Source organism: Pristis pectinata, chromosome 4, assembly GCF_009764475.1.
Source record: "Pristis pectinata isolate sPriPec2 chromosome 4, sPriPec2.1.pri, whole genome shotgun sequence".
NCBI classification, from domain to species: domain Eukaryota; kingdom Metazoa; phylum Chordata; class Chondrichthyes; order Rhinopristiformes; family Pristidae; genus Pristis; species Pristis pectinata.
Window position 1 is genome coordinate 62,246,500 of NC_067408.1, and position 12,897 is coordinate 62,259,396.

A 12,897-nucleotide genomic window follows, 5' to 3' on the forward strand; every position below is an offset into this window, starting at 1 on the left:
GAGAAGTTCTTTACTATCAGAAATTCCTTCTTTTGGATGGGACCTTAAACCCACCTTTCTTCAGGTGGATGTAAAAGATTGAATGTCATTATTAGAACAGTGGGGACGGTGTGCTGGTGTCCTGGTAAAATAGTTAGACCTTAGCCAAAATCATTGGAAAAAAAATAATGGATTACCATTATCACAATACTGTTTATTGGAACTTGTTGAACGCAATCTTCCTACGTTACAACAGTGGCTACACTTCAAAACTTATGAATTGGATTGCATAAAGGCAAGAACTTTTTCTTCCCCAGTCTTCAGTGATCTGCTGGTTATTTGATTGATAGAGGCATTGAGGCCTTCAACAATTTGCACTGATGCCCTTCTTACTGTGACAAATTACTAGGTGACAAAGCAGAGAGCCAACTTGTCCCAATCAGAACAGCTCAAGTGTCACTATAAATATTCCAGTATTTATGGGCAGAAGATTGTCACATGGAATGCCCTGATATACATGGCTGACAAGCAAAGCTCCCCACCAGCAATGACAGACTAGAACCACAAGTGGGAATAATACTGTTAAAGAAAGATTGATCCAATCGAAGGAAAGAAATCTTACCCTCTTTCCTTGTAGAACACAAGCCAATTTTTGTGTGAAAATTCCCTGCACATTTTGTAGACAACCTACAAATGAAAAGAGAATTGTTAACTTAAAATATGGCCCATACCTAAAATATTATTTCTCAGTAAAAACCTTTCTCTAACACTCTGTGCAGCTTGATTACTGCACTGAAAAACAACGAAGAGGTAAATACTGGGGAAACTATTGCTGTTGCTCAGTGAGTTAGTAACTGGTGACTGGAAATCCTCACCAGAAGGATGAAGGGATAGGTTAGTTAAAATCTTCCACCCAGAGGGTTATTAAGATGTAGAAAGCTGAATAAGAAACAAAAACTTCCTTCAAGCGAAGTAACGTTTGAGGTGGGACATGTAAAAGGTCTGGAGAATGGATGGGGAATGAGAGCAAGTAGATGGATCCTCATAGAAACAAAAATTGAGTTTGTTCAAAGTAACTCTCCTCCGGAGCTTTGATCAATCTACAAACATCTCAACCTCAATTCTTCAGCCCTTGGACGTTCCCTATTTCTTTTGGTGGCTGTCCATCAGCTGCCTGGTCCCTCCATTCCAGTGTGTCTTCATTTTTGATCAACATTTTGTTTACTTCCTTGATATTTCCTTCTGTTCCCAGAGATTCTGCCTGATAACACTCCAAAGCAGCACCAGGGACAATAAGCTACATTAGTGGCTCTATATCGATGCATTGTTTTTCATATTTCCATATATTTCCTTACAATATAATAGGAAGCCATTTCAGCCCACTAAGTATATGCTGGTTCACAGAGCTATCCCATTCCCTACTAATTTTTCCATTAATCTATTCTCCCCACATTTCCATCAATCCCTCCAGGTTGTACCACCCACCTATACTGTGTGCACTTAACAGTGGCCAATTAATCTACCAACAGGATGTCTTTAGGATGTGGGAAGAAACCGGAGCACCCGGCGGAAATCCACGCAGTCACAAGGAGAACATGTAAACTCCACACAGATAGCACCAGAGGTCTGGATCGAACCCAGGTCTCTGGAACTGTGAGGCTCCAGCGCTATCCACTGTGCCACCATGCTGCCTTGTTGTTTGTTGGTTACACAAAGAAAGAGTTTAATCTTTGAACACACTCCCAATCATAACTAATAGTAAATAAAGTGAAGTTGCATTCCAACACAAATATGGGATCCTTAATATAATAGCAGCAATTCTGCTGCTCAGGCTCCTGTGTTTATTCATTACATAATACAGTTTGGAAATTAGTGACTTTTTCGTCAATGGAAGAGCAGATAAATGGAAAATTTACTGCATTATGCAAATCATTCCCATTGGTCAGGGAGTACAACACAAATTGCTGACCTTGTCTTCTTTACTTGCCCACCAGTGCATCTTTTTAGGAGGTTCCTGCTCTTTTCCAGAGAAGATAATTCGACTGACTGCACCATTGGTCAAGTTTAATAACAAAATCACGTTGCTCTGTGAAGGAAAGACAAGAACATGCATCATTTTGAGTCTACAACACAGAAACAGACTATTCGTCCCATTTGGTAGATGATTGCAAAATGTACCCGTCATTCTATTTTTGTAGACCTATGCAAAGCCTAAGGTAAGTACCTGTGGTCATGGCCACACTACAGATTTCACCAGGCTCTCTTCATGGGCGCATGATTGACATGGTTCAGGAACAGAAACTTTCCTACAACCATCAGGTTCTTGAACCGACCTGCACACCCCTAACCCTACCTCAGCAACAGAACACTACAGACTACCTCTTGCACTACCATGGACTTGTCTGTGATTGTTTTTTTTGCACTAATGTCTTGTTTTGCACAGCTTTCTTTTCCTTCACTGTTGTATAACTTATGTTCTGTGTGTTGTCTGAACCTACGTGCCTGTGATGCTGCTGCCAGCAAGTTTTCACTGTACCTGTCCCTCCGTACTTGTGCACACGACAATAAGTTCAACTTGACCTGACCTGAAGCCCTCAAGGTCATTCATCACTTCACTGGCTCCTTCCTCTAGGTCAGGACTTGAAAATTACACAAGGTACCAAGAAATAATCACACTATTACAGCAAAATTGGCTATTGTGGCACAGTGGCTCCAGGGCAGCACAGTGCTGCAGCAGTTAGTTTTGATGGCACACAGATCCAGTGGCCCTGGTTTGATCCTGACTTCCGCTGCCTCTGTGTGGAGTTTGCACGTTCCCTCCGTGATTGCTTGGGCTTTCTTTGGGAGGAGGGAGGATTGGGGAGAACTGATGGGCATGTGAGAGAAGTCATCATTAAATAAGTGGAGAAATGGGATGGTCTGGAACTAGCATGGACTCAGTGGGCGAATGGCATCCTCCTATGTGGTAAGAAAGAATGAGAAATTGCACTCTAGGACATGCTGAGGATGTGACAGGTGTTATAAAATTATCTTTCTTTCTTTAACTGAGGGGTAACATCTGGGAATGGGAAACATATATCACAGCATGTGTGAAGAATGTGCCTGGAGAGTCAGTGGCTACGCATTACTTTGGTGAAGCACTGACCTTAATGGTCCAGTGTGTGTCTGGCTGTGCAGTGATGGCAGCCAGGAGATGGATGGTGTTGTGGTGTTAGGGCTGGGGGGGGGGGGGAGATAGGATGTGGGGTACTCGTTCCAACATTTCTTCCACTACTCAGGACAGGCTCACTTCTTGCCTTGTTGCCAAGTAACTAATTACAGCTACCAGGGCAACATCAAGGCAGGGCAATAGTTGAGGGGAAACAATCAAAGGGTGCAATGACCCTCTCATGAGATGACTATGGAGGGGAATGAACTTTGAGTGCACTGGATCATTTCAGATCACACACATATCTCAGCTCAGTGGCTGGAGCTCAATTTACAGAGTGCTCCATTAACAACCCTTCTTCTCTTGTTGTCAATTTTCTCTGCACTCTCTGTCTCAAGAGTAAGCTGAAAACCCTAAATGAATGTCCAAGATATGGTCCAACTTCTCCATTGTAGACAAGGTGGCAGTTTGCTGTGAGATGGGAAAGCTCCTACTCAAATATCTGCTCCACACTTTGCCCAATAAGGGCACTCAGAATACCACAGACCTTCATACCAGAGAAAAACTTGCACAGGAAAAATCAGAAAGCTCTCAAGGGCTGTGCAGAATGGCAGTGAGTTCACCTGCAAGAGGTTGTTTGGGAGGGTGTGATGTGTTGCTATTCTAGAATCTAATTTGGTCACTTACAAGTGGTGGGCTTTCTGGCAGAGTCCAAAAATTCTTCAAGACAGCTCCTAACGTTATTTCAATGAAGCCTCCAGCACTCTTTCCAATCTGGGGCAGCAATGTAAAACATGTTTCTGATCACACTACATCATGCCTCATGCCAGTGCAGGTGGGCACAGCTCCACCCTGAAATTCCAATAAGATCCTGCTAAAATGGAACAGCTTTGTGTTTTCCACACAGCACAGAAACAATCTGGCTGTTTACACTCCACAAGTCTTTTCCCAGTCTATTTTATCTCACCCCATCGGCATATCCTTCTAGCGATTGCGAAACAATTTAAGATGGTGCAGCAATGCAACAAGGTGTTAAATATTCTCAAACTATGGTGTGCATACCAGGGAACAGCTGACTCTCTCTCTCTGCTGATCACCATTAAAAGCACATTTCATATTCCTTTGCTACTCTCTCTCATTCAGAACTCAAGTACAGCCTGGTCTAGTTACATAATAACTAATTTCACAGGAGCGCAGGATAAAGGTTACATTAGAAGGTCTTTCAATCAATGTCCTGTTGTGACAGCTTTTAACCAGCTTTAAATGATTGCAAATATGGCAATTTTTAATGAGCTCTCTATCAAGTTCAGGGCCACGATGCTCCCAGTAAGAATACAAATTACAACAGGCAAGTGAGTACAGCTTCAAATTGCAGCCCTGATATTTGACGTGAATTTCTTTGTGAGGTTGTATCAAGGATTGACAGTTCCCTGTATCAGGCTGCCTGCTGATGCCAATGAGATAGAGATGGGCAGATGTGGTGTAAATACCACAGCTTTGCTTTTGGAAGACTGGTCTTGAGGTAGAGTTCTCACGTGTAGCTTTTACCCAGAATTACAGAGGATAAACAGGAAGAACATAATCCATTTGACCCAATCAGACTCCGCCAAAGATTATGGAGACACAAGAGACTGCAGATGCTGGAATCTAGAGCAACACATAAGATGCTGGAGGAACTCAGTAGGTCAGGCAGCATCAATGGAGGGAAATGGACTGTCAATGTTCTGGGTTGAGACCTCTGACGAGTCCAGATGAAGGGTCTCAACCTGAAACATCAACTGTCCAGTTCCCTCTAGATGCTGCCTGACTCGCTGAGTTCCTCCAGCATCATGTTTCTTTGCCAAAGATTATACTCCATTTGAATCTCCTGTCGTTGCTTACCTATCAGCATAACCTTCTACTTTGTGTGCTTCTATTTTATTTTGATCCTTATTTTTGAAGTAATGTGCCTACCTTATTTTTCTTTTCACACCTAGTAATGTGCAGGATATGATAATCTGCCACTCAGCTGTTGAGTATTTGTTTCATCAGTACAAGTCATGGAATTACATTGTGTAACCCGACCATGAAAGTTTCCATTTAGTTGTTGTTAAAAACCTAGCTAGTTCATTCTCACATTTTCTTATGATAGAGACTATTCAGCCCAGCTCTGAGCAATCCTATCAATCTCATTCTCCCACTTATTTCCCTGTAATCTACTCTTTCTCCCATACCCATCAACTCTCCTAGATTCTCCTGCCAATAGGGGCAGTTTACAGCAGCCAATTAATTCACGAACCTGCACATCTTTGGGATGTGGCAGGAAACCAGAGCACCCGGAAGAAACCCACGCAGTCACAGAACGTGTCAAACTCCACACAGACAGCACTGGAGGTCAGGATCAAACCCGGGTTGCTGGAGCTGTGACGTGTGGGACTATCCGTTAACATCTTACAGGGAAGGGGAATCTGTCATCCATTGCATGATCAGCTTGTATGTGACTCCAGTCCCACCCTTTGTGGATGATTCCTTCTGCCAAACAGAGGTACCACCACCTCACCACTGATGTTCACTCTGCAAAATTAAAATTAAACTAAGTAATCCGGAGATTTATTCTGATAGGGCCCTTGATTTCATTAAACGTGGCCCTTGGATTTGACTGCCACAGAAAGGATGCCCCCTACTTTACAAGTCTTTTCTTGGAAAAGGGGCTCCATGCAGGGATCCTGTAAATGATTGAACTTGACTGTGAGACAGAACAGCCTGAACACTTTGAATGCTGTGCTTATATTTTCATTGTTCCGATTGTCGCACATTGTTAAGTTTCCTGTTCCTGTTTGTTAATGCAGCAGCTGCCTTTGTGTGGCTGGGATGGAGGGTGGGGGGGCAGGTTTGCAGTTGGTGTTGGAGGCTGGGGCAGAGAGTCAACACCCAGCAGAGCTCTCTGGGGATCCAGAAATGGTCCAGCACTGCCTAACGGTCCTGTGTCCAATTCCGGCCACTGCTTAATGAGGAAAAACTTAGTCTCAGACAAGCAGCAACTAGCAGCTGAAGTAGTTTGGGATTTCACACTTACTATTAATACATGCAGCTTACAGATGTGGAGGTGGAGTGGGAATTTCTATGGATTTCCTGCCATTCTCCAAGGAATATATGCCAACACTACTGGGAATGCAGAGACTGGGATTTTCAGGTGCAAGCTCTCAGAATGACACATGCTCTTCCTGTTGGTACCAAGGTCTGAACTTGGTGTTGCTCCGATGTGTCTTTGTGCTGAGATAAGGTAACAACAAGTTAATGTCAAGGAGGCAGGAAGGTGAATCTTTGTGGGATGCAGGGCTCTGAATAGTTAGGTCCAGCCATTCATCTGAAGCCATAGAACCATAGAACAATACAGCACAATACAGGCCCTTTGGCCCACCATGTTGTGCTGCCCTTCAAACCACACCTAAGACTATCTAATCCCTTCTTCCCACATATCCCTCTATCCTAAATTCCTCCATATGCTTATCTAACAATCTCTTGAACTTGACCAACGTATCAGCCTCCACCACCACCCCAGGCAGCGCATTCCATGCACCAACCACTCTCTGGGTGAAAAACCTCCCTCTGATGTCTCCCTTGAACTTCCCACCCATTACTTTAAAGCCATGTCCTCTTGTTTTGAGCATTGGTGCCCTGGGAAAGAAGCACTGGCTGTCTACTCTATCTATTCCTCTTAATATTTTGTATACCTCTATCATGTGTCCCCTCATCCTCCTTCTCTCCAATGAGTAAAGCCCCAGCTCCTTTAGTTTTTCCTCATAATCCATACACTCTAATCCAGGTAGCATCTCGGTAAATCTCCTCTGCATCCTTTCCAATGCCTCCACATCCTTCCTATAATGAGGTGACCAGAACTGGACACAGTACTCTAAGTGTGACCTAACCAGAGTTTTGTAAAGCTGCATCATTACTTCATGACTCTTAAACTCGATCCTACGACTTATGAAAGCTAACATCCCATAAGCTTTCTTAACTACCTTATCTACCTGTGAGGCGACTTTCAGTGATCTGTGGATATGAACCCCCAGATCCCTCTGCTCCTCTACACTGCCCAGAATCCTGCCATTTACCTTGTACTCCGCCTTGGAGTTTGTCCTTCCAAAGTGTACTACCTTACAATTCTCTGGATTGAACTCCATCTGCCACTTGTCAGCCCAGCTCTGCATCCTACCAATATCTCTGTAAGCTTCGACAGCCCTCCACACTATCCACAACACCACCAATCTTTGTGTCACCTGCAAACTTGCTAACCCACCCTTCCACCCCCTCATCTAAATCATTAATAAATATCACAAAAAGTAGAGGTCCGAGAACCGATCCCTGTGGGACACCACTAGTCACAGCCCTCCAATCTGAATGCACTCCCTCCACCACAACCCTCTGCTTTCTACAGGCAAGCCAATTTTGAATCCACACTGCCAAGCCTCCCTGGATCCCTTGGCCTCTGGCGAAGCCTACCATGCGGAACCTTATCAAACGCCTTACTAAAATCCATGTAGACCACATCCACTGCACTACCCTCATCAACCTTCCTGGTCACCTCCTCAAAGAACCCTATCACGCTTGTGAGGCAAGATCTTCCCTTCACAGAGCCATGATTTGCAGCACCTGGACTGATTTGTCCCTAATCAGTCCATGATTCTCTAAATACTCATTGATCTTATCTCTTCGAATCCTTTCTAACAGCTTACCCACCACAGACGTAAGGCTTACTGGTCTATAATTCCCTGGACTATCCTTACTACCTTTTTTGAATAAGGTGACAACATTCGCCACCCTCCAATCCTCCGGTACCATCCCCATGGACAATAAGGAATCAAGTATCCTAACCAACGGTTCAGCAATCTCCTCCCTCGCCTCATGAAGCAGCCTGGGGAATATTCCGTCTGGCCCCGGGGACTTATCTGTCCTAATATTTTCTAACAGCTCCAACACATCCTCTCTCTTGATATCTACATACTCTAGAACATTACCCTTACCAACACTGTCCTCAGCATCATCAAGACCCCTCTCCTTGGTGAATACTGAAGAGAAGTATTCATTGAGAACCTCACCCACTTCCACAGCTTCCAGGCACATCCTCTCACCTTTGTCTTTAATCGGACCTACCTTTACTCTAGCCATCCTTCTGCTCTTCACGTACGAGAAAAAAGCCTTGGGATTCTCCTTAACCCTACTCGCCAAAGCCTTTTCATGTCCCCTTCTCGCTCTCCTTAGCCCTTTCTTAAGTTCCTTCCTTGCTACTCTATATTCCTCACGAGCCCTGTCTGATCCTTGCTGCTTACACCTTATGTATGCTGCCTTCTTCTTCCTAACTAGTTGTTCCACCTCTCTTGTCACCCACAGTTCCTTCACCCTGCCATTCCTTCTCTGCTTCACCGGGGCAAATTTATCCCTAACATCCTGCAAGAGATCCCTGAACATCGACCACATCTCCATAGTACATTTCCCTTCAAAAATGTCATCCCAATTTACACTCCCAAGTTCTCGCCTTATAGCCTCATAATTCACCTTTCCCCAATTAAATATCTTCCCGTCCTCTTTGCTCCTATCCCTCTCCATGACAATCCTAAAGGTTATAGAGCAATGGTCACTGTCCCCCAAATGCTCACCCACCGATAGATCTGTCACCTGTCCCGGTTCATTACCTAAAACTAGATCTAATATGGCATTCCCTCTAGTCGGCCTGTCAACATACTGTGTCAGGAATCCGTCCTGGACACACTTAACAAAATCCGCCCCGTCTAAACCTTTGGTAGGTACCAATCAATATTTGGAAAGTTGAAGTCTTCCATTATAATAATACTGTTATTTTCACATCTTTCCAAAAACTGCCTCCCAATCTGCTCCTCGGTATCCTTACTACTACCGGGGGGCCTATAGAATACTCCCAGGAGGGTAACTGCTCCTTTCTTGTTCCTAACTTCCACCCATATTGACTCTAGAGAGGATCCTTCTACATTATCTACCTTTTCTGCAGCTGTAACCGTGTCCCTAACCAGTATCGCCACCCCTCCTCCTCTTCTCGCCCCCTCCCTATCCCTTTTGAAACACTGAAAACCAGGAATATTCAATATCCATTCCTGCCCTGATGTCAGCCATGTCTCTGTAATAGCCACAATATCGTAGTCCCATGTACTTATCCAAGCTCTCAGTTCATCTCCCTTATTCCTGATGCTTCTTGCATTTAAGTAAATGCACTTTAGCCCATCCACCTTACTACTTTTATAGCCTGTACTCTGCTTCTCCTTCCTCAAAGCCTCTCTACCTGTCAGATCTGACTTTACCCCATCCCCTTCTTCCTCTGACCTACTCCTCTGGTTCCCATCCCCCTCGCAAACTAGTTTAAACCCTCCTGAACCACACTAGCAAACCTGGCTGCAAGGATATTGGCCCCCCTCAGGTTCGGGTGTAACCCATCCTCTCTGTACAGGTCTCACCTTCTCCAGAAGAGATCCCAATGATCCAAAAATCTAAAACCCTCCCTCCTGCACCAACTTCTCAGCCACGCATTTATTTGCCATTCCTCCTATTCCTACCTTCACTACCGCGTGGTACTGGCAGCAATCCCGAGATTGCTACCCTTGAGGTCCTGTTCTTCAGCCTTCTGCCTAGCTCGCTAAACTCACTCTTCAGGACCTCATCCCTCTTCCTACCTATGTCGTTGGTACCAACATGAACCATGACTTCTGGCTGTTCTCCCTCCCGCTCTAGAATCCTGTGGACCAGATCAGTGACATCCCGGACCCTGGCACCTAGGAGGCAACATACCATCCGGGATTCATGCTCACTGCCACAGAACCTCCTATCTGTTTCCCTGACTATCGAGTCCCCTATCACTACTGCCTGCCTCTTCTCCTCCCTTCCCTTCTGAGCAGCAGGACCAGTCCCAGTGCCATAGACCTGGCTACTGCTGCTAAGGCCCAGCAGGTCATCTCCCTCAACAGCTTCCAAAGCGGAAAACAAAGTCAAACCAATGACGACAATAAACATCTGATCCCAAGATTACAGCTAATGAAGAAATCTCAGAAAATCGAGAATAGGAATGCAGTAAACCATTGCAAAAGCTCAGAGGCAACTTGGCTGAGATGCATTTAATGCAGCATCTGAAGGTTTGGTGCCATTGGGAGCAGCTTTGCTGCAAATTTAAAGGTGTAATCACATGATGCCAAGGCCACAACTCACCAAGTCACAGAGTCATACAGCATGGAAACAGGCCCTCCAGCCCACAGAGCTTGTGCTGACCATCAAGCACCATCTACACTAATCCCATGCAACAAACAATCTGCTAGAGGAACTCAGTGGCTCGAGCGGCACCGGGGGGGGGGGGGGAAGGAGTTGCAGACATTTCGGGTCCTGATGCAGGGTTTCGACCCAAAATGTCAACAGATGCTGCCTGACCTGCTGAGTTCCTCCAGCAGATTGTTTTTTGCTCCAGATGCCAGCATCTGCAGTCTCTTGTGTCTCCACTAATCCCATTTTATTCTCACTACACTCCCATCAGCTCCCCCCAGATTCTACCCACTCACCTACAGACTAGGGGCAATTATAGCGGCCAACTAACCTAACACTCATGGGAGGAAACTCAAGTACCTGGGGAAACTAAACTGAATCACCAGGGGAAACGCACATGGTCACAGGGAGAATGTGCAAAACTCCACACAATCAGTACCGGAGGTCAGGATTGAACCCGGGTCGCTGGAGCTGTGCCAGTGTACTGCCTCACTGTCACTGCCACAGCAACTGAGAGCAAGGGCCAAGCAAGCCCTGAGCCAGCAGCAGGATAAAGCTTGCCTTGTAATGTGGGTCAAGATTCCTTCACACAGCCTCACCTTCAAATTTGAGGCTTTTCAACTCACTCTACACCTGGAATTTCTGCCATTAAACTGACACCAAGATTAGGCAGTGGTATTTTGAGGAGAGGCTGTGGAAGCTGGGGTGGTTTGGATGGAGTAGAACACACAAAGGGTGCGCAGAAGGACTTACAGTCCTTAAGATTACGGGGAAGCCAACCAATTTTGTATTCATACCAGTATATTACTCTGTACATGAATTTGGACTAACTTGGGTCGTTTTCTCTGGAGTGTCAGAGGTTGAGGGGTGACCTGATAGAAATACAGGGGCTCTCTGGGTTACAAATAACCTGACATGGAAATCCGACTCTACGCAAATGCTCCCAGAAATTTTTAAATAATTTTTCCAGATAGTAATAATAAAGTGTTTCATGGCACTCATTAATGACTGGATACAGTATATATTCCACTATTTAAATTATGGTTAGTGTTAAGTTGGATATTCAATGAAATGAAAGAATTATAAGGAAGTGTATATAGAGCGATATCATATGGGTTACCATAGAAAATGGACGTTTCTGACTTACAGAGAAATCAGCTTACGGACAGTTTTCAGGAACAGAACCCTTACCTGACCCGTGGACTGCCTATATATAAAATTATGAGGGGCTTGGATAGGCTAGATAGAGTCTTTTTCCCCTGTATAGAAATGTCAAATACTAGAGGGCATAGGTTTATGGTGAGAAGGGGAAGGTTTAAAGGAGATTTGAGAGGCAAGTTTTTTTTTTACACAGAGAGTGGTAGGTGCCTGGAACATGCTGCCAGGGGAGGTGGTGGAAATACATACAAAAGGAACGTTTCAGAAGTGTTTATAGACAGGGAATGGAACAGGCAGGGAATAGAGGGAAATGGACCACGTGCAGGCAGATGGGATTAATTAGATTGGCATCATGGTCGGCACAGACATAGTGGGCCGAAGGGCCTGTTCCTGTGCTGTACCATGCTGTGTTCTACTTCATGCATTGAAATTTGATGCTGCACCTTATCAAATGTCTTCTGGAAGTCTATGTGTAGCACATACCTTCAACTTCCTTAGGCCACTGAGTCAACGCTGGCTCACAGGGCAAACAATTTTCCCTGTGATTTATTCTCCCCACATTCCCACCAACTTCCCCCTCAGATTCTACCATTTTACAGTGACCAATTAACCAACTGACCTGCATGTCTTGGAGATATGGAAGGAAACCAGGTGGGATGTTGTGAGACAATAAAGACTTTAAAACATTTCATTAGAACAGAGCAGTATGAGAAGATTTCAAATACAACAGGACGAAAGAATCTGCCAGTTGGTGCTAATGGAAGGGTTAAGAGCTAGAGATTTAGAATGGAGGGCAGGAGAACACTTTTCATGAGTATGAGGTTGTCGAATTCACTTCCAGGGTTAATGCTTCAGACAGAAACAATGTTAATATTCAAGATTAAATTGGAGAGGGAGGTTACGGGGGGTAACTATGACTTGTGCTATATGGACACATAGAGGGAAAATGCTGGGAAGAATTGTTTGTTCCAAGTTGCAAACTTCTATCTTATATTTTCATATTCATACAATGGAGATTACAGAATGTGCTAGCTCAGTCTGGGAAGTGAACATTTTATATTTTGCTTTACATCTCTGGAATTAGTGCAACACATGAATCGCTGTTTCATAGGAATGGGTTGCTGAAATTGCCCAAGTGCATTAAATACCTGCTCCTCGTGTAATATGACTTGGTTATGTAGTGGCTGACCCAGTGGAGCCACCGTCACAAAGGGCTGCCACACACGACCGGTGTTCCGGGGGAAGATGTCATACAAATCCATGTACTGTATACAGCTGCCAGGCACGTCCATTGAGTATAGAGAGAACGGATTGCATGTAGCCACATAAATGGTGTCCATGGTTTCACCTGTATG

At 44.7% G+C, this 12,897-nt stretch overlaps 1 protein-coding gene across 1 annotated transcript in view; it reads right to left on the minus strand.

Moving 5' to 3' along the window:
- Positions 1-12,897, minus strand: part of vwa8 (von Willebrand factor A domain containing 8) — a 321,854-nt gene that overhangs the window by 95,972 nt on the left and 212,985 nt on the right. The window contains exons 29-31 of the mRNA XM_052013855.1: positions 12,691-12,890; positions 1,949-2,065; positions 602-666 (exon numbers count right to left, since the gene is read on the minus strand). Coding sequence (XP_051869815.1) covers positions 602-666; positions 1,949-2,065; positions 12,691-12,890 — 382 coding nt within the window. The remainder of the gene's footprint in view (positions 1-601; positions 667-1,948; positions 2,066-12,690; positions 12,891-12,897) is intronic.